Source organism: Phaethon aethereus (genome assembly GCF_964289735.1).
Source record: "Phaethon aethereus genome assembly, chromosome: 2".
Lineage (NCBI taxonomy): Eukaryota > Metazoa > Chordata > Aves > Phaethontiformes > Phaethontidae > Phaethon > Phaethon aethereus.
Window position 1 is genome coordinate 168,652,123 of NC_138582.1, and position 27,781 is coordinate 168,679,903.

The following is a 27,781-nucleotide window of genomic DNA, read 5'->3' on the forward strand; positions in this document are numbered from 1 at the left end:
AAGAAAGTTTTTGCTATAGTTTTGCAATAGAGCTTTAAGGTCTATGCAGAGCCTTCATAACGGCCACGGTACCTTTCTGAATTACATGAAACTAAACCATTTAAGATAAAGATGAGAATGAATCCATGTGTGCTTGCACTAGACTTTGCTCTACATTGCAAGGTTAAAATGCTTTTTGGGGTCTGGAATTTGCATATATAGACATTGTTCAAACCCATCTCTAAATTATCTATTATTTTCTGCTAGTAGTTTCAAAGCTGCTTCTGTTCCTCAGCTTGCTACACATTAAGGAGAGCTGGAATGTGCCCTTAGAGAGTTGTCCCCAACCATTACCCCATCACTATCCCAATTCCAGCTGTGAATGGATTCATGACCACATCCACTAGCAAAAGGCAGAGGATTTCTGTTGTTCTGAGATCTCACTCATAAATATATCCACCACCTTTGGGGCTGCAGCCCTAAATTTAGGAATCACTCCTTGAGCTGTCCAAAGCAATAGTCTATGGAATTTACATGTCAGAAATTTAGAAATCAGCTTAACTGATGGTATTTTGTCTTAGGTTAATATTATTTAATCAAACAATATTAATGCTGCTGCTTGTGATCTGAAACCATGAATAGGATGACTATTAGCTGACTAAGGAGAGGTGTAAAATAAAAGCATCTTTCCGGGTGATTTACAGGCACAGAGATGTAGAAGATGATATTTACTACACTTTAGACATGGTCTGGCTCCGAGTGATTCCTTCCTGCTCATGACTTTCTCAGGATGTTTCTGAACATAATATAAAAAAATATTTCTCTGTTTAGCTACGCCACTAGTATCTGCCCCTTGGTCCTTGAGGTGGCATAGGCAGAAACACCTTCATTTTATGGTCTGTGCAGGGTAAAAAAGTCTAACGACTGGAAATGTTAACTGAACTGATGTGCTGAAGAGAGGTGGGCAAAAGCAGAACCCCTTCCTGCCTCTCCTGTCTGCTCTTTGCCTGTTCAAGGTGGAAGGTGCTAGGAAGGGGGACATGTCTTCTTCTAAGCCACTGGCTCCAAATGGGCTAAGTGCATGCATTACAAATAATAGTCATCGTAGAAAATAATAAAAGATATAAAAGATACGCAATTCTTAACTGTACTTTAGCTGTCCTTTCACCCATCTTCCTCACCATCTACTGAAAGTAAAATAGTGAACTTTAGCATCATGTCCAAGTCAAGGACTGATTTTAGCACTATTACAACTCTTGATGGAATGCATTCCCCCAAAATATCCATTGTCTAGTTAAACCATGACCATTAGAACATGATTTGAATAGTTTGGAGGTGCTCTGAAGGCCTACCACAGAAGGACAATGCCCACGTCCAGCGCATGAAACAATGTGATTATTTATGTGTTTATGATGCTTAAAAACAAGATGTTACTTTAAGATTTTAATGGCTGATGAGCTTCTGGTCTACATATGATTGAGAAAGTACTGCTTTTTGCTGCAATTAATCTTTATATATTATAGACATCCAGTATAAACTAAGGCTCAAAGTATCCAAAAAGGCCAAGTCGTTATCAGAACAAAATTTCATATTAGAAATATAGAGACAGAAGGAGATGAAAATGTGCATCTTCCTTCTGCTTCATCATAAAAGGGTTTCCTGAAAAATTTAAAATAGAAAGCCAGAAGAAATCACTGTAAGCTATGACATATTTGTTATATTTGTATATTTTTTTCAAGTAGCATGGTCTCAAAGCTGATTTCTTTTTGACGTTGAGAGTCAGACTCTACCTTCTTGAGCTCTTATGCAACTCTGCCAGTATTCAGTGAAATTTTTTCACATGTAATGCCATTAAAAAATTGACCCAGGCTGTTTCTAACAAACACCAGTGCTGCTATTTCTTAAAAGGGGCAGTAATATTTTTTTCAGGTGGTCAATTTGCATAGCGCAGAATACCATGAGATCTGGTGGGATGGGAATGAACACTCTTGCATGGCCAATAAACACAAGCTTGTTATTGGATCATGCATAGGCAGCAAGGCAAAACACAAATGTTACCAAAAAAAAAAAAATCAGCACTTACATGATGATGGTTTTCTTGGGCACTTTAGTCTCTTGTTCAGTGACTACAAAGAAAACAGTATGAACAGCATGGGGTTAAAGAAAGGCAAAAGCTGAAATGATTAAATTAACTTTGCTCAGTTAATCAAAATAAACTGGAGTGAAAAAAACAACTGTACCATCCCATCCATGCTTTCTGTGGTTATTTCCAACATCATCTTTAGTGTTTCTGACAAAGAATGAGAATTCAGAGTGCTCTCTGAACAGTGAATGATTTAGCTTTGAAATTAAATAATTTGTGGAGAACAATATTGCAAAATCTGTTTATTCTACCATGAGTTTCTGACATTTTTATTTGGCAGGTCAAAGCTAGAAAACAAGGTCCATTTTTTAAATTTCTTTTTTTTGCATATAATAAGGTAGTGATGGTGTGAGAAACCTGAAAATGCCTTGATCTGGAAAATTTTGGAGAACTGAAATTACTTAAACTGTGATTTCACTTACTAGAAAAAGAGTTTCCCCAAACACTGAACAGTTTCCAAGCTTTTGTGGACTAGATGCAAAATCCAAGCTGATAACAATGAAAACTAAAATCATTATCATCAGTACAGAAAATCAGCGTCAAAAAAACCCCTTAGGAAACCCAGGAGAGCCCTATAATACACCTATGTCTGCTCCATCTCTTTTTTGCTATAATTTGCAATTTTTCCTGACCCTTGTCCCATAACAAACTAGAAGCTGTTGATGCATATCAAGATCAAAATAAAAGTAATGATTTAATGATTTTGCAATTATTTCCTAAAATTCACATTTTTAAAAAGAAGAAAAATACAATTTGAAGAGCTAATAGAGATTTTTGGCCGGTTCCCATCCTATCTTCTGGAACAAAATTAAGACACTGTTTGAACCAGACTGTTTTGAACACACTCTGAACAGCTGAACCTATTTGAGATGTAGAAAAAACAACAGCAAGCCCCACTTTTTATTTAATAAACTAGTAAAGACTCTAAAAAACTCTTAATTTAATCATAAAATAATTTTTCCAGCAATTGGTTTGCAATCTTCCAGCCAGCCTATAATAAATAAGCTCTGGTAATTTTGACTTGGTACAATTGAAAATGAGCTGCAACTTAAAAATATGCCTATAAAATCACAAATGGTTCTTGCCCAGGGAACTTGTAGTGGCTGTGTTATTTGTTTAATAACTTATAATTAGTGATGATGTTTCAAATAGTGTCCCAAAACTGCACTGACTGAAAATTAAAAATACATTTACAATATTAGGTGGAATAGTTTAACCTAATTTTCCTTCCACTTAGCTTCCAAGGGCTCTCTTCTGCCTCTAGGTAAAACAACAAATCCCACCATAATGAAAAAGAATTTTGTGCAGATGTCGATGTCACCATCTGACCTAGAGTTCTATGATTCCTTTGCAGAGCCTTGTCTCATTTATGCATGTGAAAATATGGAATAATTTCCAATGGAGTCAAAGGAGTTGCTGCAGAATTAGGTGGGTTTAAACAAAATCTGTTTGGAAATTAGAGTTTATAGCTTCCTGGGTAAGTAAAGGGCAAAATTCCTTTTAGACATTCATCTCTGAACACAGTTACAATACAACTGTTTACCTATCCTTAGTTAATATTTTTTAAATAACTCAAAATCTTTTTAAAATGGTGGACTGATAATTATACAATGATGGAAGATGAACTGAGTGCTCAAACAATTGACTGCATCAGGTTAGAAATTTTCACTGAATTTTTAAACCCTTAAATCAATGTTGTGCAATTTTTACATAACTTTTAGGAAATCCCATCAAATAATACCATGAGATTAATCCATAAGCAGCAAGAGTATCAGTTCTGATGGAAATAGGAATGAATTGATTTGATTATACATCTAAACATAGATGTGTTATATAGTTATTTTAACAACTGTATTTATATGATAATTAAATCTGTATTCAATGAAATTCCCTAATGTCTGTAAGAGGAAGTCTCTTTAATGCTTACTCCATTAATGTCTGTTCTTGCAGTCCTCCCAAATGACACCACTGCAATATTTCTATATGTAGCAGGTGTCAAAGGGATGCAGTATTCAAAAGTGCAGCCGGCCTGGGATGAGAAAGCTGTAAATGGCATATAGTACGTGGGTCCTGATGACTTGCAGTTTAGTGCATGACAGATCAATTTTATATGTGCTATCCGAGGTGTGAGGGAGGATTTAAGCAATCCTATACGAAGGATAGAACCACATGAAAGTAGGATGAGAGAATTTGGGTGGGTTTTTGTTTTGTTTTGTTTTCCCCGAGAGGAAAATATTCTGCATCCATTTTAGCACCGGATTTATCATTTCAACTTGTTCAATAGCATTTTAGGAAAATAGCTTTGCAAAGCAGGAGCCCCTGATAAGCAGGTTAAAAGCTGTAAGCATTAGGATCAGCCCGTGCTTCTACAGGACTAGACTCCTCTTTGGTTAACACATGAAATCATTGACTTACAAGTGATGAGACATTTAGGATAAGTCAGTTCTTGTCGCTCTGAACGGATGAAAGGCGCTTTATGGCCTTTATTACCAACTTTAAGTCTGCTTTCTCCACTCCCAGAAGCATAAACCTATTTTTCCTGCACCGTACACGCTGCTGGCGTAAACCACAGGAGCGCTGCTCAGCCTTCACCCTCCTCTGCTACGCTTAGGAGATTAATCTGCAACAGGGGATGCACAAAACCTGCTAAAGCTGGTCTTAAAATGAGCAATTCATGGACATAACACTGTTTCCTAGATGGTGTGAATGAAATGCGAGTCTTTTGCATTCTCTCTCAAAAAAAATGGCTCCACTCCTGCAGCGACTGAGGTGGTTGTAAAGGCAGATTGTGCTCTCCTGAATTTGCACTGAAAAACACGTGGCCAGCCCAAAAATGAGACTAGCCAACGATGGCAACAGAATAAAAATAATAAGATAAATATCCTAACCGTCACCCCAACCAAAAAACTTTAAAAAGGTCAGGGGGACAAACACCTGTGCCCTATTTTTTCAGTAAAAGGGTAGCACTAAGAGATCTAATGCTCCTCTGTGTTTGAAAGCCATCTTCGGCTGGAGAGCCTCAATTTTTAGCTTTTTCCCTGCAAGCTGGGTTTTACCAAGCAAGGCAACTAAATACCTTGCTGAAAGCTCTGCATGAGATCTAAGTCAAGGCTACGAAGAGATTCCTGTTGCCTGGCTGTAGCTGTACTGGGTGTTTTTCTTCATGGTTTTGCTTGTCTCCACTTGAGTAGCTGATTCCTTCCCCTGCAATCAACTATCTCATTACGCATCCTGGACCTGACTGCCCTAATGAGAATGCAACGTCTTTCAAAAACTCTAGGCTCTGTTTTTCATAAAAAATGAACAAGTTAGTGAGCGTGGGATGAATGAATTGCAATAATAACATGTTAAAAAGGGATGCCAGAGCACATCAGCCCAGATCTGCCATGTGTAGGTTAAGAAACAAGGTGCAAAGCAGACAGTCAACTTGAAGTCAGAGAAGGATCTTCTTTCAGTTACACTTTTTTTAAGTGTCTAAAATTCTTCTAGTATCTACAGAAAAAGGATTTTTAAAGCAACTCTCCATTGACTTCAGTGCAGCAACCAGGCGTAGCTGAAGGCAGAACTCAGCGTTTCAGGCTTGCAGCCCAAGCTGTGGGTGCCTGCAAGGAGACCTCTTAGTCCAGTGGTTTCCATCCTTTTAGGATTTGGTTCTTCCAATGAATCAGTAAAATGGATTCACACCCCATAGTGTGAATTTAAGCCTAATGACAACAAGTTTGGTTTTAAGACCCATGGTGTTGGACTGTGGGCCATCCCTGACTGCAGGTCAGGGATCGCAAACCACTGTGCTAATGGTATCCCAAATTGTGACAGTAGGTTTGGTTCAGTATAATAAACAGTACAGAAAGGCAGGAGGATTAAAAACTAAAAGAGTTGCAACTAAAGCCCCTCTCAGGAGACTCTGACAATAGTTATTTTGCAGAACCAACAATAAACTGGGTAAAACTTAGACCCACCATGCAGGTGAGCTAGGGAACAGACACAGTATGTATTTTTGGTTGTAATAGTACCATACAGCAGTAATGTTGTCCTCTTGGTGAAGTTACAAATAATCCCATTTTCACAAATAGAAAGGATTGTAAGGATGGAAGGAGAAAGCCTTCATGAGATCCATCTGTCCTCCAGTTCTTTGCCAGATGAACCTGATTTTTCCATAGGTAGATCAAGGTTGGTTATTGATTCTCAAGAAAGCAACGAAAGCCTTCCTCGGTTAAGTGCATTATGCCAAATGCATGCCTGATGCATTTCTGCTCAGAACAATCCTCTTGCTCCATGGATGAGCCTGCTCTTTGCTCCACGGGCCTGAAGCAGCTCTCCCTCTGTTTCTCCCTGGAGGTGACTCAGGGATCTATTTCCTTCCCTATTACCAAGTTCAAGTGATTGCACATCACAGACCAAACACTATTTCATAACATTTCTGAAGCTTCCAGGCAAACTCCAATTATATTTCTTCAACCAAGCTCACAAAGTTTTTTGTTTATGACTGCAGGAATAACAGCAGATGAGTAATTCAGGGATGAACGTATACATTTGCGAGTCGAAGAGCTAAACAATGCTCCTACCACTGTTTTACAGCCTTTGTTTGTTGTTAGAACATCTTCTGCCTTGGTACAAGGGAACTTCATCAAGATATGCCACCCTAACGGTGATTTATTTGTGTTCCTCTACATCCTGCATACAACTTATTTTTCTCTCTTTAGGGCATAGCAAGGACAAAGCATTCAAGTACTTCAAGGTTTATCCTGCTGAAACGATTATAGCGTTGCTATGCTAACACCATTCTCCCTGTAATGCTTTTGAATGATTTGATGGTACTCTGGGAAAGGACTAAAAGGAAAGCAAGCGTAAAAACAAGACAAGCAAGTACCTAGATCAGGATACTAATCATAATAGCCTGTTGTGTCTGAATCTTCTTACTGTAATAATACAACATTAGTGTCTACACAGGGCTGGCCCAAAGGTCCATCCAGACCAAGACCCTGTCTCAGACAGGGCCAACAGCAGAAGCCTATAGAAAATGGTGAAAAAAATAGGAGTGGAATACCATTTTCCCTGAATATTTTTCCAGACTCCAGTCATTTGCTGCTCAGCAGCTTCTTGAATCAGAATGCCTTTGTATTTGATGGCTCTTAGTGAATGTTGATAATAACAATTATCCCCTGTCAAAAGCACACTTGAACCCCTGTTATTATCACAAGACGATGTGAAAACACTGAAGATGATGAAAGAAGGTTCTATAGCTGTTGGCAAACCTCCGGCTTTTGTTGGCCGTGTCTCCACTAACCATATCTGGGACAGCTCTCTGTCTCCAAACCAAGGTTTGCTGGCATGGAATGGCCTGTGCCTGTCCTAGTTCTCTCTCTTACCCTCCAAAACAGTAAGCTACCTGTTATCTGTTATCTAATATAGATGGTCCCTTGGCTGTATTATCTCCTGAACCGCTGCTGGGAACTGTTCAAGAGAGACAGCGCTGGCTGACCCATGCTCAGCCAGCCAAGGACACTTCTAAGATGTACGAAGAAGCAATTTCCTGTGCCAGAAATGCTCCTTACACGGATGTAGCCACTGATGGAAACTCAGTTGCGATGGGTTTATAGCAAGCACGTCTAACACACTGCTTGTGGAAATCCCTTTGATAAGAAGGTAACTTTAGGCAGTCACATCCTAAAGGTGTTAAGAAAGAGATGCGTTGTTGGATGGGTGTAAAATCCCCACCTACCAATTCAGGTGAAACGTGCAGAAAAAAAAAGGAATAGACTCTATGACTGTGTGGTGTGTAAAACCTGACCAGTCCTAGATAATGGATGAACTAACATTGCTCAGGATATATTGCTGTCATTTCTGCTTTCTCAATCCTTCCAGATGGTCTTCAGTGGTATTTCAGAAACGATCACAATATGCCTGCAGCTTTACTTACTGGCCCCTGCGTTTTCTCAGCAGTATGTAACTCCTGTTCCGCCAGGCTGACACACATTTTCGAGTATTCGAACAGGAACAGAAACATTTTTCTTGCACTAGTGGTGGTGTGACATACCCTTCATTTGCTCCTCCTTTTTCATATAATGCATTTATGAGCATTATATGACGAAGTTGATTTGCCAAGTTTGGAAATCAACAGATGGTGATGGGTATAGAGCTGAGGTGCAGTATACCCATGCACATCTTTATAGACATACAGATACGTGTACACCAACAATCAACATGGATAAGATGGCAAATATATTCGATCCTCAGTGAGATGGTTTGAGAGTAATTCACTGACATACCTACAGAGCTGGTCAAGGATCATACCTTCTATGGTAATGGCTTGGTCTCCTCTCCTCTCCTGGGTCAGGGCTGCAGCACTGTGATGGTAAAGTTCTGCTCCGCTTTTTGCAGACCCTAATCTGTTCACCAGCTAAAAAGAACGATGCAGTACCGAATGAAACGCAGGATGGTTTTGTATAATAAAACCTCCCTATACTGCGTTACAAATTCATTGCAATTACATGACAACAGAAACAGGTAAAGATGTGACCCCAAACCCAAGCTAGAGTTTGCATGAACGCATTGCTGCTCAGAGGACTTCAGGAGAATGCTTTGCCAGGAACGACTCGCACAGACAAGTTACGGCACATCAGCTACCTTGCAGTTATTTGCAGTTTGCTCTGCAATCTGTGGCTTGGCCCTGAGGTAGCTCTGTCTCTACCAACAGGCACAGATTCCTGCTGTATGGCATTTAAGTGGTAAACAAAGCAGGTTTTTTTCTTTAACAACCATTAATCCACTGAGTCTTACTTAGCCAAGGGAATACTGGATCTTGGGATCTTAGCTGAAGGGAAATGCAAGTAATGTGTTTTTCAAAAAATTGTGGTAGAAGTCTTTAAATTATATCAAACTTCCTAAATATTTCTGTGGAATAACTCTGAAGTTGCTGGGAACTGAGCCACTTACCATGGGTCAGTGGACCTATGCTATTTACTAAATCAAGGTCAACTGTTTTTATTGCCAAGCCCTGAGAGCTTATTACTACTTTATTACAATGAATGCATGGACTATGACTAATTTTTAGAAAATATTTTACAGCACATTTATTTTAACTTCTTAGATACTTCCGTGCATGCTTGCTAAATAAACGGAAATTTCAGTGGTTTACACTTCTATCTTCTATTTCTTTCTTTCGGCTTTGGATTGTTTCTTTGTAGTGGCAGGAATCTGTTCTAATTTAAAGACAGTGCAGAAAAAAAAGCCACGACAAAATGGTCCTAGCCTTTGTAAGAGTTACCTCTAGAGACCTGGATCTGAATTTAAGCTCCAGAACAAGCTCACTCTCTTACGGTTTGAACCACCAAACTCTCAGACCAGAATATTCTGAAGCCATTGGATGTTCGCACAATCCAGGTCTAGTTCAGGAGAACCCGGCTTGCATAAACTTTTTTGGTTGGGAGGTGGCAGCAATTGCTCAGACATTATTCTCATGCAATGGATCTCTCCCAGTAAAATGAATTCTCCTACCTATGTCATGTCAGACAGCAGACCTTTAAATCTCTCCGAACTTACCTCACATTCATAGTGTCCCATATCTTCATTAGAAGGGTTCTTGACCACCAGGATTATTATGCCACTCCGTGGTTCACTGAAAGTCTGGTATTTACTTGAATCCTTCAACAGTACACCATCTTTGTACCACCTGCATGTGGAAAACACTAAGTATAAGTCAGGAAAAAAACCTGCAGTGTCAATAAGTTCCCAGCTCACTGATCCATCTATCAGAGCAGTGGGCAAGCAACTCAAGAGTTGGTCATTAGACTAAAGTTTGGATCCTGGAAGACAGGCCTACAGGTGGGTAGATCACGCATGGATACTGAACTGCAGAGGTTTATGAGATGATCCTCAAGAAATCTCATCAGCCAATACAGGGAAAAGGGCTTCTAATCAAGTGAAGCTATGCTGAGCTCTTTGTCTGAATACCCCAGACTGGTTACTGATAAAATAAATTCAAGTGTAAGGCAGGGAGGATAAAGAAATTATAAAATGTTGTCAGTTTATTAAATCTTATTATTATAAATCAGATTATCTGTAGGTATTTATTTTCATATGCTAACTAGAATAAATTGATGAGAAGCTCAGGAAAGCTGGGATCAGGAAGAGCCAGTATTTGGATGGGGTTAAGGTGGAAGACACAGAAAAGGAAGGATCTTAACCTTTAAAGAAAGGGCAGGAGACTCTTCTGACCGTGCAAAATGGGAAAACAGGACTCGTTCCAGTGTGACTTGAACTACTGACCTGATTTGAGGCCTAGGTGCTCCTTCAATGGTACAGGTAAACTGAGCATCTTCACCCTCAACAAAATAGGCATTTCGAACCTTGTTCACAAACCGTGGTGGCACTGCAAAACAAGGATAAATGTAGCTGGACATACGACCAGATACAAAGGCTGTGTCCCTGACCAGATAATTCTCATGACGTCTGCACACAAGACACTAAAGACCAAATTTTTTGATTGAAGAATAATTGACTACACCTGTACATGAAATAGTTTTTTTTAAAGTATTATCCAGTAGTTGTTATACAGAACACATGGAATGTCTTAATATTCACGTTTAAGGTATTACATAGCAGATCCCTTTAAAAAATGCATCTGTGCAGAACTTTACCTTGAACAAGGATCTTTCCTAAGGTACTGGCATTCCCAGCAGGACTGGAAGCAAAGCACATGTACTGTCCTGAGTCAACACCTGTTAGGTTGTCCAAGATCAATGTGCAGGAACCGTCAGGATCTTCTATTATAATGTGATGGGGATCCACCTCCACAGGCTTTCCATCTTAAAGAAAAAGGGGAGAAACATCTTCGTAAAGAGTTTAGTATCAAATGTGTTTTCTCCTTGGGATTTTCATCCAGCTTTTCACTTGAGAGGACTGAGAGATATATTTGCTTTATTGCAGCTGATATTGGTAGTTGAGGAATGAGCTTTTCATCTTCCTCCAGCTCTCTACAAAACATCCTCTAGGCAAAGCACTGCTGAGGGACCTCATACATCCTAATCCTCATTTAAAAGGGAAATTCTCCCAGAGTATGTGCCATGCAGTTATAGCTCTGATTTGCTAGCCAAAGGAACACCTCCAAAGTGACTGTAAATGTGCAGAACAGATCTTTACAAGGTGTGAACTTAGAGCAAAGCAGTTTCCTCTGCAATACAGTAATGCTGGCGAAAAGAGTGTGTCCGCACAGCTGCCTGGGCTATGAGATGGAAACAGCTGAGCTGGTTCCGACGAGTTGTTCACTTACTAGAAGTTGTCTCACTGCCACAAGACGTGGATTCATACGGGCTAATAGGCAAACCTGAAAAAGCAGGGTATGTTAGCCTCACAGGAAGATCTACGTTGCTTGGCTTGTTTCGTAGCTAACTTTAAGACTAGGCGTGGGTATCTCTAGGTGGTCAGCTTTTAGATTACCCACTAACCGATTAGCACAAAGCAATACCAACAGAGAACAAATCTGGAGGATGCATTTCATGCCTTGCCCGTCATACCTTTGTACCAGCTGACAGATGGCTTGGGAGCTCCCGTAACTTTGCAAGCCAGCTTGACTGTCTCTCCCAGCTCAGCTGTACAGTCTGCCAGTTCTTCCTCAAAGTCTGGAGGTGCTGAAACATCAGAATAAGCATGTTAGTCCGCAGGAGGGGGGCTCTGTCCACAGAGTGGCTGCTGCAAAGTAAGATAATAATAGTTATAATTTCTGCAAATCTGTGAACTTCAGAAAGGAAAGCTGAACAGGAAATTTTAGCAGCTGATGACTTTCCAGGTAACGTGTTGGCCTTGCTTATCTGAGATTAAATGCGCTCTGTCAAATGTCTGTTGTTGGCTGTAAAAATGAGCCATGAAAAAAAATGGGATTTGTTGCTGATCTGGAAGTGGTTTAGGCCATGATTTTAATAAGCACATCTATTATTCAGTCACCACACAGCTGTCACTGTTAAGATAATTCCCCAATTAAAATGCACCCCTGATACCCAAACTAGTATTCTGTTGGTCTCCATACAATAAAACCTATGCTTTGCTGAGAGACTTTTATTGTAACTTATTACTGCCATATGAAACTATGCAAAATTATTCTCATATTCTTCCTCATTAGAACGCCTCACTAAAAGCACAAAAATAAAATACCCAAACTACATACACTAAACCCAACTCTGTTCTAGCATTTTAAGGTGCCAAATTTCCTTACACTGCAAAGGACACCATTTCTAGCTTACACCTGGACAATAAAGATCTAATATCCCTGCTGATAAATTCTGTGGATAGAAAATTGATGGAATCTCAAATGACAACGACGACGAAGCAGCCTGAATGACAAGATAAAAATCTAAAGCAAACCCATGTGCCCGGATACAGCAATGTAAGCCAGAAGTTGAGTGGAAGATTTGGTACCCAACAAAGTCACAAGGGGGGCTTTATACTGGTATGAGTAGGACTCTGGGTCAGATCCTGAGACTAGTATTCCCACTGGAGTCTGATGCTCTTCATGCAGTGGACCAGGGCCTTTGCCACCACATTCTGTGGTCATCTACCTTTTGGCAGTCCCTGCCAGATCAAATGCATCTCTAGTGTCAACTCTGCAATTTTAGACATTTCAATAACACTTTTCTCCAGTGATGCATGTTTTCTGGGCTATTTTGCTGGAAAAGAACATCCTCTTCTAATTGGCAAAAGTGTATGAACATGAAGACAGGGAACTGAGCAACCACTTCAGTCTCTGACTCTGATCCTCCATCAAAGGCAACACACATCCGCTGAAACTGCCAGGGCTAGCCAGCTCTCCTCAGCTCATCAGCCTGTGTTTTCCACACTTGGGTTACGGACATTGAAGAGTGATTTGAAAGTTACTCACCTGCTCTGCTATTGCCCAAAAACCTACACAGGCCCTGTGGGACCTCTGTCATGTAAACTTAATCATGTCAGTGATACACAGTATTGGCTCCCTTGGTGGTAAATGGAGAGAGTCAAACATCTCAAGACACACATCCTGATAAAGGTGTCTTCCCCAGCTCAGGTGGAGGACCTAACACAGCTATAACCATTCCAGTTAAAGCTTACTGCTTGTTGTCAAGTCACGTGAGTTGTGATTTACAGCAGTCTGTGATGTGATTAAAGGAAAACCTCAAACTCTAGTTCAGTTTAAGAGGTGGCAGATGGCCCTAGATAGTTTCTCTCTCTCTTTTGCTAATCTCCTTCCTGAATCAGGGAGACCACCCAAGAAAAAACTAGGAGATTTGGGCTATCTTGGGCCATACTCACTCCAGACAGGCTCGCTGATCCGCTGCTGTATGCCACAGATCTCCTTCACCCAGGAGTTCTTGATATTCACTGTACGTGCCTGAAGGAGGTACTTGCGGACCAAGTCTTCCCGTTCGTGCCAGATCTCAAACGCCCGGTCATCCCCTTCCACAAGGTCGTTCACATCTATGTTGTTCAGCTGTGTGACAGAAGGATGAGAAATTCAACACACATTCTGTGTTCTTGGGACTGAATTTCAGCCAGAACCTTTCCCACAACTAAAACCCCACAGTTTAGGACAGTTCAGATCTGGAACTAGCTTTTGTGAACCAGAACATTTTTCAATCAAGGTTTAGAATGGAAACAACTATTAAACACCGGCAAGTCTCCTGCTGCCAGTGTGTACCCTCTTCAGTGGACATGAGTTGTGCTATTCCCGTTAAAGCTATGTTAGATGCTCCAACAGCAAAAGGGATAATTTACACCACTTTTAAAGATTTTTCAGATTGCATGAGCAATGCAACGTGGCTTTGGCTGAACAGCAACCAGGGTCAGTTTGCAATCCTTTCCCCAGTATACTTGACTTTCTGGTTACCCAACAGACATTTTCCAGGGAGTGATTATCACAGTTCAGGAAAATAACATCCAGCATTAAAGGGTATCCTAAGAGTGGGCCCAGGAACAGCACAGTTAGGAACTACATGAAAAGAAATTACAGAGCAGGCACTCTCTGGACAAAACATCCCTTTTTTTTTCTTGGAAAATAAAATCTGCCTATGAATATCAATGAGGACAGAGATAAGGACTCTCAGAAGGCCCTGAGTGGGCTTGGTCAAGAACTCCATGGGCTTTTTGTCTTGTTGGTTGGTTTTTATTGGAGTTGAGCACCTACTGCCTTGGGAAAACTCTGCAATTTCTTGCAGTTTTAACCTGAGCCCTGAATGTCTGAAGATGAGCTGGTCAAATCCTCTGAGTTTTTAATTTCTAAACAGGAACTGGTGTCAAGAAAGGACATAACCAACAGAGAGAACCACTGGGAATGTAGCATACGACTAAAACAGCATTTCCTCCAATTTGCTACCAACATTACAGACTGCCAAAATGAAAGATCTACAAATACTAGCACATACTATAGACAGCAAAATTCACACCATTATCATACGCAGTTAACGCAATAAGGTAACAGAGTTGAATAAACACTTGTGCACGTAATCTCATTGTTGCACGGTAAAAATCCACCCGTGCTTCTGATGGTTTCTGACGTGTTTCTGACAGATTTAACAGAGAGATTTTGGGACAGACATAGGTCCTACTTGTGCTTCAAAGACTTTTGGAAACAAAGGAATAGCTCAAAAGTATTAGTGAAACGTCCAAGATGGATATAAACATGAAGTTCTAAATGACAGAGAAATGCTCTAGGTGAGGATATAATGATCAGACCTTCATGATGTTCTTGAAGATGTAACTGTAGGTGTCTGTCTTTGTGTCTCGCTTCGGTTTGCAGATCACAATATAATTTTTGAAGAGGAAGACATGCCTTTTGTGTCCTTTCCATGCCATTCTAGCTCCTGGAGCTCCTTCCCACACAATGAAGTTGCCCTGATAGGAAGAAGAAGGAAAATCACATAGTGATAACTCTGGAATAATTACCACGATGATGTCTCACCATCATTTTTCAGTGAAGAGATAAAAAATATTTACTGTTACATCATCACCTTATGTGCCTCTGTTTTATTACAGCACAGCAGACTGTCTGTAATGCTAAAGGTGATGCATTAGCATGATGGCACCAACAGGGGTGCACAGAGTGCTTGTCATTACACTGTCCTTTAAATATTATTTGTTGCCAGAAAAATACAGAGGTCTTGTCAGGTAGGCACACTCTTGGAAATGGAAATGCTAATGGAAAATTGTATTTTGTGTGCTATGTGGACACTTTATATGTTCACTTGGTCTCCTTCACCAGAACATTTCCCATAAGGAGGTATATATATATACAGTTCAGCTAGTGACATGGGTTCCCCCTCGGCATCATTAGGGAGAAGTAAGCACTCTTGGGGTGTGATTGGACTCTCTTTCAGATGTCTAAATGTGGATAGATGAATGCCCAATCACTGTAATTTAGCGTTACAACTCCACTCAGCAATACACTGTGATTCCCATGGAAGACACAGGATACAAACAGGCAGAGTAAATGACTTGCCCATCATGACACAGTAAGTCTACAGAGAATGAAAAATTTGAGTAAGGGTGTTAAAAGTCCTAGACTAGTATCCTAATAACTGGGCCATCTTTCCTCTAAACCACACATCTGTTTCATGAGAAGGACCTGGAGGGGCATACAGGTCTTTTGAAGATATATGAACCGCTGTGGGAGAACATGCATGAATTGATCTAATGTTTTCACATGGAGCACATGCAACGTATGCTATGCTACCTTGTACCGACTTGCCCAGCAAACAAGGCTCTTCTTTGAAAAAACTGTGTAAATTTGAAAACATGTAGGCTGAAAAGGCTCAGTGAGCTTCTAACATCTGAGGAATCAACACGAAAAACCCTCAGAGGCCAGTAATTTCAGGACCTGGCCCATGTAGCTTGTCAATAATAAGAGAGGAGGAAGAAAAAATAAAATGCTTTAAAATCATGTCAGGGCCCAGAACAAATCTGTTGCTGTTTGATGAGAGTGTCGGAAAGGCAAGTAACTATATTATGTGTGAATTGTTCCATAAGCGCCTATACTCTGGTGCTTCAAACCCTTATCAAGCCAGGAGACCCATTTCTCTGAACAGTAGGAAAGGCAATAAGCAAGTGCTCTCTTTCAGATATGATTTATAAAGGAGCTTCTTGTAGGACCTAAGGTTACGTAGAAACTAGTGAAGGCACACATAGCACTAACACTGACTAAGAAATCTCAGTTACCTGTCGGATGGGTTCACCAAGGCTTTCCAAGGTTCCTGGGTAATTCTCAATGAGTGAGACGTGGAGGTTGTTTTCTGCTCTTCGGGTGAGTGCAGACACAATGGCATAAGCCTGCTCCAGCAAAGTGCAGTTTTGGCTATTTCTTGCTTTGTTTCGGATTAATTCCTGCAGGTGAATGAAGAAAATAATACTGGGCAGTCAGAAAAAAAAAAAAAATCCTTGATAACCAAAAAGTTTCTCAATATATGTCCCAGGTCTTTCATGTGAGCAACTTTTATCCCATTCTTTCACCATGTGCTGCTTGGGTACTAAAGGCTCCTCTTTCCTACCCTTTTCTGCAGCCTTAATGACAAACCAGTCTGGCTTTTCCTTACACCAGTTGATATTAAGCAAAGACAAAGTTGAAGCAAATACCAGCTATGCTTCAGTGATTGAAAACCAAAAAAACCCCAAAGCAATCCTAAATGTATCCATTGCATTTCTCTTGTGCATACCCCGATAACACCGCGAGGCAAGCAATTCATGTGGCAGTGCTAAACTAAGAGTTGATATCAGATTAATAAAAAGAGAGGTTGGAAAAAATACACAATGGCAGTTATCCTGTTCTTCTCACATTTGTTCCTGTTCCTCTCTTATAGCAATGAAGGCATGGAAAGTGCCCATGCTTGCTCGCTCTTCCAAGAGACCCTTAAAAATTTTGGTGTTTGTGTGCAGGCATGTGTTCAAAATTACAAAGTTAATGTTCTTCAATCTACTTAAACTGTTTACTCATGCCCCACTGGAATACAGAAATGTTTTGGCATGACTGTCTTCTTCCCAGATATCCTAGTGCTATTTCCCTTAAAAAATACTGTTTAAAATGCTACTTTGAAATGTTTGTTTGCGGTCTGGGCTAGAACCTGAGATAGTAGGACAGATGAAAGCTTGAAAGATGAAACATTTCAGGATGGTAGAATGGGGCAAAGCTTTTAAGAAAACAAAAATTTCATCTTTCCATAATGGCAGTATACAAGACAAGGAAAGAAAGTGTTAAGTCAGTATCTTACACATTGGAAACTGCTTATTTTTATGACATACCTGTTGATGAATGTGAAGGAAATTCATACTTGTCATGGATGTATACATACATGTATTCATATATATTTGTGTATATATATAAGCATATATTTTTATAGATGCATATGCATATATTTGAAGATCACTCAGATGAAGCTTGTGGAACTTTATGGGGTTGGAGACTGAAACTCTACCTGGATTTACATTTACAAAACTATTTAGAGAGCACCATCACTGGTGAGGATGACTGTCCTACTTACTCAAGCAGCTTTCAGTTGTAGTTGCATCAGAAGAAAGCCGAGAAATATGAAGTAAGAATAAAATATTTTCCTACACAAGCTACACAAAGCAGAACATAAACCTATGAGATAGAAGCATATAACAAAAGCTTTTCACCTTGATTATAGTCTGGTACTGCTGGATCCTGTTTATAGGTTTTTCCAGGTAGTGCTGCAGTGGTGGGATAAGTGGCTGTGAAGGATCTTCATTAGTTAAAATTTCATCCGTGTATCTCTGAAAAAGTACACAGAAGAGCGAGGAAAGGTTGTTATAAAGAGCAATGGAAAAGAGTAATCCCTGGAAAGTGCTCATATGGTGCTGGTTCATAGACCTCACTCAGCCAAAACTCTGCCGTAGCTCTACCAGACCTTACTACCCCGTATTTTGGACAACTGTAACCCTCCCTCATCCTTTATCAGCTAGCTGTCATTTTAGACTGCAAGATGTCTGAAATGCTGAATTTGTCCACTTTCCCAGTGCAGGACCAACACTGGGGAAACGCGATCCAAAGTTTGCAGAACCAGATGGTGTGACAGGAAAGATCAGCGCTGTCGGAGCGCGGGAGGGCAGGAATGAGCGAGCTCGGTGCCAGCAACTGGTGCCAGACCTTGGTCGCGAGTGGTCCATGTGGTTGCAGTGCCCATGACTGGAGCGAGTGAGGGACTTGGCACCGGGACCTGGAGTGGGAAGCGCAGGTCACAGGGTCCACGTGCTGGGACATCACCCACTGAGCTGGATGCTTATTCTTTCCCACTGATCCGGTGCATGTGGGTGCAAATGTGTGCAATTTACCAGCAAGCTTCAAGCTGGAGTAGGTGTAAGTAGGAGACCCAGGGTCCAGATGTGGACATTAGGGAGGCTTGAGAGCTCGTGCTGATAAACTGAAGGATGTGTGAATGTGCGGTGAGTGTGAACATGTGCATTTGTGTTCTAGTGAGCATCAAGCTGGACTAGCTGGTGAGTGGGAGGCTCGTGGAGAGCGTAAAAGTACTCAGTATCTGGGCAGGGGTATTGGATGGACAGAGGAGCCGTGCTGCTACTCAAGGGATCCATGAACATGCATGTGCTCATGGGTCTGGAGTGTTGTGTGTGTGTTTCCACCAGTGAACTTCAATCCTGAGCAGCTGAAGAGAAGAAAGAGGATTCCCCTGTCTACACTAATATTTTATGTGAGTTCGCTCGGTCTTATAATGTGGTGGCCCTTAAAACATCCCTTAATTACAATTACATAACCACAGCCACATTCATATCTGTATAATCTTTATAATATTCATAAATGCATAAGCATAGGTACATATGTTCCCATATTGATTGTACTGACCAGGAAGAGCTAGACAGTGAATACAAAATCATTATACTTAGCAGTGATTTCCCACAAAAATATTTAATAATCTTTTTCAGGATCACATTTGTGATTAATAACTACATTTCTTGATGCAGTGGGTTATAGGATGCATGTTCAGCAGGTACCTTGGCTGGTGTTTTACCTTGTAGAAATCCTGGACAGCTTTGCTGACAACAATCGACTCAGCCTGTACCCTCCCCACCAGGTACTGGATGTACTTATTAAACTCTGCTTCGTGCTTGATAAAGCACATGGCCACGTCATCATCAGTGTCGCATTTCTGCAAGCTTCGGAGGAAGATACTGTGGAGACAAAGGAAAAAGGACATCTGAGGAGAAGGTAATGGAATGAGGCTAGAACACAGCCCCAGCAGCCAGACTTTTAAATCAGGCACTTTCAGGTTAACAGAGATTGAAGAAATGTCAGGGGGAAACAAGGGGTGTTGCCACATTAGCATTAAACTTCTCAATGCTTCTTCATCCAGCATGATGCTGTCCCTCTGAGCTTTAATGTATGAAATGCCCTGCAAGGAAGGTAGGGATAATTTTCAAGGGCTTAGATCAGGTTGGGAAGTTAACACCTCCCCAGATATTTATGCCTCAGTTTAAGGATCAATGAGCCATCTGCAGGAGTGGAGATAGAGATCCCCACTCTCTTTCACAAAGGATGTTGAGACAGGTTCACATGCACAAAGATTTTTAGCAGCATCGATAGCTGATGAAGTGCATCACTTGCAGTTGAAGTTACTTCTGGGGAAAAACAGGAGAGAGGGAGAAGAGAGAGGGATGGAGGAAAGAGAAATCTATTCTCGTGGCCCAGCCAAAAAAGGTGCCGGGTGTCCCACATAAGCATCCTCCCCATTGCAGAAGCAGTGACCCCCATAATGCTTTTCCCAGAGTAACTATATACTTTTCGTCGCAACCTGCTCAAACTCATTGGTCGCTTCTGCTTACGACGTTGATCGCTGCACACTCACTGGTTGTTGAGCTTTGTGCATGCATATTATTGACCCCCCACCAAGGTAAACCAAAAGTTAGGACCACAGTGTAGGAAAATGGGGAAAAAAGGGTGATTCTCATGCTGTTGACAGGGATTTTCTATGAGAATGATCACTTCCCATGAGAGCAAGGGTATCAAGGTGCAAAAGGAAGCCCCTTACAACGGAAAGCCTAAGGCACGTAAGACATTGTACAACACCTCCTCTCCCTGGCAAGTAAAAGTATTTCTGCCTGGACCTTGGGAAGTCACGTTGTGAACAGAAGATCCGCCGTAAATCCTTTCTTGGAGTAGGCAGAGGCATTGTGCCACAGCGTTGTACCTGGGCAGCCTGCTACAGCTGGATGTGTTTTGAATGCATGGACACTGGCACCCGTTTTAGATGAATATGTGTCTCTATGAAGACACCAGTGAAGTGCCTGTAACACTATGCTGCCTTTTTATAATAATTCACTGTTTCTCAATTAAATTAGCTTAAAAGCGTAAGAAATAGGCCAGACACATGAAGCCTTGAAGCTCTGAAGGGTATTATGGGAGTCCTGACTTAAGCTATGCCATCATCTATCATCCCAAAAGGACCATCAATTCCCTTGCACCTCAGCACTGCCAGTGCTCCACATCCTTCACAGTAATAATAGTTACTGTGGCTCTGACACCAGGTATATGAACCACTCTTTGGTCTCAGAGGAAGGCACATGGGAATGCCCACCTGGAATGGAAGCGAGCAATGTCATCGATATTTCTGAAGATGGTAGATTTCTGACTGGCGACAGCTCCTGGGACATTGGGACAGGCCTCCGTGTACCTAAGGTGATGAGTCTGGAGGAACTGTAGATCTTGAATATAATCCTCTTCTGAGATCAACACCTCTTGAATAAGAACACTGAAGGGAGGATGAATAGGCAAAAAGAAATCACAGAAAAATCATCATAATTATCCTTGACATACTGAGGGACTTTTAGGCTCTAAAATACATGATATGATGAAAGGAACAGACTCCCTGGAGTGTGTTGACTAGATCCCCTCTGACCATAAGAGGAACTTAGACACCCTGCTCATGGAGTCACACCTACCTCTACCTTACAAACATCTGCTGTTAGAGCGGATAAAGCAGAGCGTGAGCAACAAAAGGATCTCTGTAAAGTAGGCAATAGCAACTTCAATGCCCCTTTATGCAATCCAGAAAGCAAATATCTCCATGAGAGCACACTCAGTAGTGTGCTGCACTGCAAGGGAGTAACACAAGGCTGAGTGCTTTCACTCCCTCTTTAGATACCATCCTTAGATACTGGGCACCCCAAAGTACAGAGGTACTGTAGCTTAGGATTTTGTGAAATCAGAAATCTTCCACAATTACATCATGTACACCCCTCCTTTCAAGTCATCCAATATGATTTAGATTGCCTGGAATTTGCCTAGGCTGAAATGGGTGGCAAAACCCAATCAAAGATCACAAATTACAAGTCTGAGAGAATCAAGGGTTTGCTTGATTCTGGGAAGGGGAAGGTGGCAGGACTCAGCAGAACAAAAACAGTGGCTTTGACAGGAGTGACCTAAATGCCAACATTCCTGCTAGTTCAAAAGGCAGAAAAACTCAAAGGTGCAAATATCAAACGACATGAGCTCACCTTAGCTTCCTTTTATATTCATCTTCAGTAACAAACTCTCCGGGGAACTCGGGAGCTTCTGTTGTTCCCCACTCTGGTGACAACTAAAATAGAAGAAAAAAGAAACATTATTCTTTTAAGTTGACAGTGCTTTTATCAATGTGTGCTGAGGAGTATCCCTCGTGTGTTCACAGTCCCTTTCAATAATTCCTAAACCAGTGTGAAATTTCTTTTTTGATAGAGGATGATTAGGTCTTTCAAACCCAGACTCCCCTGCACACCTACAGAAATATTGTCCAGTCAAAACATGAAAAAGTCCAGTCATGTTACAGACACCTTCAACAACCTCCTCATCCATCACTCCTTGCAAAAGGGGTGGCTTTAAATTGCGACAGGAGCAAGCAATTTTACATGAAAGACAAACACAGCATGATCAGTCACCTTTAATTTCTTGTCCAGATAAGCTGGGGATACCCAACCCTGTCGAGAGGGGCTAGATTTTGTGGGTTTAGTCCTGACCAGCCATTTCAGAGGATGAGCTGAATCAAGGACTTCCACATATTGGCCTTCCTTCAAAGTGATGGTCTCTCTGTCAGGCGCAGTGGGCACGTAGTCAGCTGTGACCATGTAGACGTCAAAGATCTGCAGGCATGAAATGACAGTTATTTGGTACTCTGAAAACAGAATACGGTAGCACCAGCAGAACATAAGTGCTTATCTGTGTTTAATGTTTTGTTCTCCAGCCCTTGTATGGCAAAAAGAATCACTGTTTGCTTTTTGCAAGTGGAAGATTAAGTCTCTAGGAGGCTCAGGCCATATTTTCAAACCTATATGAGGTATTTTGGATTTACACCATGAAACAGTGGATTTTTCTCCCAAGGCAAAACAAACAGTGGTCCTGAAAAAATCAAAATAGGTTAACATTTCCAAAGTAAGTTTGGTGGTTTTTTTATAAGGAACTGTTTGAAATGAACACAGCAAAAATTTCTAATTTCTAATTTTGACAAAATTCTCATTTTTCTCATGAAGAACTTCTCAGCAAAATTTTTCTGACCAACCATATCCAAGGCACAGAAAATCAAGCTCTGACTTTCTGAGGCTCAGCCGTGAAAGTAAAAGGTGCCAAATAACGGATATGTTTTGACCATGTTGACTTGAACAACTTGTTCAAGATCACAGACTAAGCATCAGAATTTGATTCTCTGTGCTCTGTATCACAGACTCCAGATTTAACTACTAAATATACCTACTAAAGTGAAGTACATCCCTAAAGGGGATGGTGATCCTTAAACCATAGGAGATTGGTCATTAGTAAAGTTTTCTCATTGTGTCAAACTTGTCCATAAAGATATCATACCTCTCCTCTGGAATCCCCATCTTCAGATTCAGAGGAGGACTCCTGAGCAATGGATGAAGGTCTGGATCGCCCATGGCGAGGAGATGCAGAGGGAGTTTTTGATTCATCATCACTTTCTGCACCTGGCACTCGAAGTGTAGCTAAAAAGCAGAGCAACAGCAAAGTGTGAAATGAAGATCTCCAACTTGAACATGAATAATTTTCAATTTCATAAAAACAAATATTCCCCAGGAAGAGCATTTGTAGTGTTTAGTGTGATCTCCTATTGATATTTAGGATTAAATAAACAATTGGGACGTTTTAATACATGAGGTTGCATGCCTATGCATGTATTGCGACTGTGCAGCAAGAATATTTGTAGGAGAGGTAATGCCTCTATTTTTGCTTCAAGATAAAATTCTACTACCAGATAATCAGCATATGATACACAAACCATGATTTTTCATTTAATTCAACAATTGTTGGATTACTGCACACCTGTGCACAGAGTTTTCAGCCTCAACTTGATTTTAAAGTCCCATTGTGAGCTAATACTTGAAGGTGTGGGAAGTCTTCAAAATAGGATTGCTTTCAGACTCTGGAGTGATGAATATCTGAGGAACTCTAAATACCTAAGATGTTCAAAATACACTTCCATTTTTACAACTTGCTCTCCACTCTAAAGCTTACAGTTACTCCTACTTACTTAAATAAACACTGTGTGCATAAAATGGACACTAGCCGTCTTAGTTTACTGCAATAGCTTTTTGCCTAGTTCAAAACTGTAGACTAAGACATGTCATTTGGATGGACTCTTACTAAAAATTCTTAGTACTAAGCATTTACAGATGTTCATAACCTTATGCAGGATGACTGTCGCAAAACCTGCTTCATAAATCTCACTGATATTTAAAGTCCAAATGACATAAAAAAAAAAGACTGCATATTTTTCTACACAAATTAAATTGTGTTTGCCAGGTTCCTTACCCTGACTTATTTTTGCAGATACCATTTCTGAGATACGCGAGGTGAGTTTCTGGAAGAACTCCTCTGAGCCAACATCAGCTAATGAAATAGGGCTTTTGGGTACACCTTCTCTACCAGCTTCAAGGTCTCCTGGAAAAAGAGACAATTTTCTATTAAGCAGGAAACGTCATTGGAAAGTCATCTTTTTTGAGTAACAAAAGCTGCTGTGGAAGTAAGGTCTAATTTTCTTCACTTCCCCTGTTTTTAAAACTGTGCTTGCTCACATTTCATCCAAATGATTCACCCTTGAACAGAGACCAGTCCTGAAAAGTTCCAGCATTTCAGACAGTTTCAAGAAAATGGGACAAAAGTAGATGGTAATCATGAAATACATAGACAATCTCAGCTGTAGATGTGAAGAGCAGGAGTAGGAGAGAGAAAATAGCTGCTCTTACCTTCTCTTGTTTCAGAGGGATGAATAGATCTGAAAAAGAAAAAGTAAAGCAGAGCTAAAAGTCAAAATTAAATGTATAGTAAGGAGAGCTAAAAGAGAAACACCCCCTCCTTCTCACGCCTTGTACGTGAAGGCTGGGAATATCTAAGTTTGGACTTTGGTTTGGACTGCAGGTGCTGGTAGCCTATACTCACCACAGCCACTATAAGAAAGGGGAGTTGGGGCACCTGGCTCCTATGGGCATAGAAACACTTGGGTGTCTTAGTCTTTGAGCCAAATCCCATCCAAGAATTCTCTTCATTCCTGACTTTTATTTCAAAATGTTTCTTGAGAAGACCTGGCTGCTCAGGGAGTGGGTTGCAGAACAGAGTAGACCCCATTTCCCTGGTGCTACTGGGACTTTATTCCCAGCTGCCACTAAAACAAAACTGTCTATCTCAGTTGGAGACATTATGTCAAGTGCAATCTGTAGTCTGTCGGTTTTCAGTGAACTAATGCTCAACAATTTCCAGTGGTTTCATCAGGAAACCATGGACTGGAGAATCTGCACATGCTGTGGTCCTGCCAAGAGATCTGCTCCCATCGCATCAGGATGCCCATGTGATGGGGAAGCAAGCTGACTACTGGTTCTGCAATGGTTCTCAGGTCCAAAGAGAACCTTGCTATGCTGGAAGCTTTTACCAGCACCAACTTCATTCATGGCAGCAGAAAAGAGGCAGGAGACTATATTGTCAAGACTGAGTGAAAATGGCTACACAGATTTGAAGAACTACCAGCATTTGCTTGCATCTGAGGAAGAGTGTTCGTGGTGTTTCTCAAGACTACAGCTCCATCAAGACCCTAATATCTTGAAGTCAACACCTCTGCTATTCCTGTGCTTTCTGGAGATAGGATGTAAATATTAATTGCACAAGCTGATCAGCCCTAATCCTCTGTTAGTACGTAGGAAGCAGAAGAAAGCTCACTTTCAAACAGTGATAAACCGTGTACCACTAAGGATGCCTAGCAGAGCCTGGGCACTTCGCTGGGAGAGGTTGCAATAGCTGAGTTTGCACTGTAGCTTTCTTCACACTTCAGAAGAAGACTGGTCAAGCCTTTCAGGCTGGACATATTCCAGAAGCTAACGTGCGTTCAGGTGGATACTGCTTTTCAGACTGTATCTGCCTAGTATCCAAGCCAAGAATGGAGAACTGAGGATGTTATTCTTCAGGTGGATTTCTAAACAATAAGTTTGTGAGCAGACCATTTAATCTACTTCTTTTTCTATGAATCAGTGTATTTCAGCGTTGGCAAGGAACAGTCAGACCTTGACCCTGTGAACTTTTTTGGCATTCTACTTAGGAGATGAAAAAGTAGCAAGAGTTTTATAATGACCTACCCAATTTTTTTTTTTCGGTCCTTGTTCCTATCCTCCCTGATAATCAAACATAAATGGCCAACATTGCTATGTTGAATACTAGAGTATTCATAGCACTTTCCATCTTAGGACCTCAAACTATTTTAACTCTGGTGCTGAGACAAAGATGTCCAAAGTGAATACTGCCTAAAAGTGGCCCATGGGAACCTCTGCAGGGTGGTACCTGCACTGCTCCACTTCAGCATGGGTGGCCAACCACTTACCCCAGTGTGGTCATGATGGCTTCAGACACCATCACACGCTCTTGGGTCAGAACTTCAGCCTCTTTCACTGCAAGATTAGGGTTTGTCATTAGAGGAGAGAAGGCAGAGATCGTTCTTTTTATGTATTTAATATAGGTGCATTTTCTAGACATGGATTACTGGGAACATTGGAATATTGAATCTTCCCTATTAGCAGCTCCTGACTCTGGAACACATACTCCCACGCATATGATGCAAATAGTCTGTTCACACAGATGTACGATTGCCACATTGCTCTACACTGCTCAAGCCATGCTCCTGTAGCTCTTGGTACAGTAAAAATGTGGGGTGCAAAGAAGGATAACAGAAAAATTGAGTCCTTCACAGTGCTGCACCCACTCCCAGCCTGTATTTGCTTGTCCCACCTCTTACTGAAACAATTGTGCCAGAGGAGGCCCTGGAAATCTCTGCAAAAGGGGAATCAAATAACTCTAGCTGCCTTAAGGGAATTCTATAATGAAAAATATATTAGCAGAGTGAAGTAGTAATTTTTTTAAATGGTGACTTTTCCTAGTTACTTTATATTGCCTTTTTTCCTTTCTTTTTCCATTGTGCTTAATTTGTTTTTTTCATAGACTTGTCTTCTGTTTATACAGAAAAGATGCTGCTGTTAATCCAAGCTAGGGTCAGAAATGTAAAATTTTATTTGAGACACCATCCCTGGAGGTATTTAAAAGACGTGTAGATGTGGTGCTTAGGGACATGGTTTAGTGGTGGACTCGGCAGTGCTGGGTTAACGGTTGGACTCAATGATCTTAAAGGTCTTTTCCAGCCCAAATGATTCTATGATCCTATTTGATGATTATATAAGTAAAGAGTGTCACCATGTGCAAGGCAAGTGAAGTCATGGTTAATCTTGGAAAAAATGTTCAGGGGGTTTTAGGTGGAGATTTGATTAATTTCCTTATCAGTCACACTGGTTTTTTCTTAGGCACTGTGTGTAAGGGCACATACATAGAGAATGTGTTTGTACTATAAGAAAGATTTACCATCTGCAACTTCCAGGGTGGCGGTGCAGATGGACTGGCCAGCCTTGTTGGTAGCAATGCATGTATAAGCTCCACTGTACTTCTTTTTAACATCCAACAGAATTAGACTGTGATGCATATTTGAACTGGCAAGTTTATACCCCGGAGTGTCTGGTTTGATCCACAGGATGTCTTCCCGAGACTCTTCTTTCAGCCAAGTAATAGTTGGTGGTGGGTGTCCTAAAGGAAAACCAATGCAATGAGCTTTAATTTTCCTAGTGGTGTTCCTTCCTTAAAATTATGAGCCATGCTGTGAATAAATGTTATTTTGATTTGTTTCCTGATATTTTTCTAACAATAACAGGCACAGAACATAGTAAAGGAACATAAACCTTTCTGCAGTGCACACACAAGGATATTAAATCTTTTTGTAAAACCAAAACTGTTAATCAACACATCTTCATAAGAATAATAAGTGTCATTATCCCGGTTTTTACATACAGGAAAATGGAAGTGAAGATGAGTAAGATGCTTTGCTGTAAAGCACACAAAGGTTCTTACAAAGCTGGGAGTAGAGTCCAGCCTTCAGGTACAGGAGATGAGGTTACAATGACTTGGGCCAGAGAGACTCCAGAATGTGTCATGAAGTTGTACAATTTAAGTGTCATGCAGAGAGGCAAGGCATCTGTCCGCTTACCTTCAACTTTTACAGATAATGTGATGCTTGCACCTTTTTTCACCTTTTTATTAGTAAATCTTTCTAGGAACCTTGGTGGTATCAGCTGCTCCTGTGAATCTGAAAATGACATTATTGA

At 40.9% G+C, this 27,781-nt stretch overlaps 1 protein-coding gene across 1 annotated transcript in view; it reads right to left on the reverse strand.

The window, feature by feature from the left end:
* Nucleotides 1-27,781, reverse strand: part of OBSCN (obscurin, cytoskeletal calmodulin and titin-interacting RhoGEF) — a gene marked incomplete at its 3' end in the record, with an annotated part of 187,985 nt that overhangs the window by 34,717 nt on the left and 125,487 nt on the right. The window contains exons 76-93 of the mRNA XM_081996868.1: nucleotides 27,664-27,762; nucleotides 26,988-27,206; nucleotides 25,960-26,026; nucleotides 23,907-24,055; nucleotides 22,941-23,080; nucleotides 22,025-22,225; nucleotides 21,605-21,687; nucleotides 20,686-20,859; nucleotides 19,123-19,282; nucleotides 17,753-17,869; nucleotides 16,301-16,465; nucleotides 14,822-14,980; nucleotides 13,403-13,580; nucleotides 11,638-11,751; nucleotides 10,762-10,929; nucleotides 10,391-10,493; nucleotides 9,665-9,794; nucleotides 8,417-8,522 (exon numbers count right to left, since the gene is read on the reverse strand). Of these exons, the coding sequence (XP_081852994.1) occupies nucleotides 8,417-8,522; nucleotides 9,665-9,794; nucleotides 10,391-10,493; nucleotides 10,762-10,929; nucleotides 11,638-11,751; nucleotides 13,403-13,580; nucleotides 14,822-14,980; nucleotides 16,301-16,465; nucleotides 17,753-17,869; nucleotides 19,123-19,282; nucleotides 20,686-20,859; nucleotides 21,605-21,687; nucleotides 22,025-22,225; nucleotides 22,941-23,080; nucleotides 23,907-24,055; nucleotides 25,960-26,026; nucleotides 26,988-27,206; nucleotides 27,664-27,762 (2,532 nt within the window). The remainder of the gene's footprint in view (nucleotides 1-8,416; nucleotides 8,523-9,664; nucleotides 9,795-10,390; nucleotides 10,494-10,761; nucleotides 10,930-11,637; nucleotides 11,752-13,402; nucleotides 13,581-14,821; nucleotides 14,981-16,300; nucleotides 16,466-17,752; nucleotides 17,870-19,122; nucleotides 19,283-20,685; nucleotides 20,860-21,604; nucleotides 21,688-22,024; nucleotides 22,226-22,940; nucleotides 23,081-23,906; nucleotides 24,056-25,959; nucleotides 26,027-26,987; nucleotides 27,207-27,663; nucleotides 27,763-27,781) is intronic.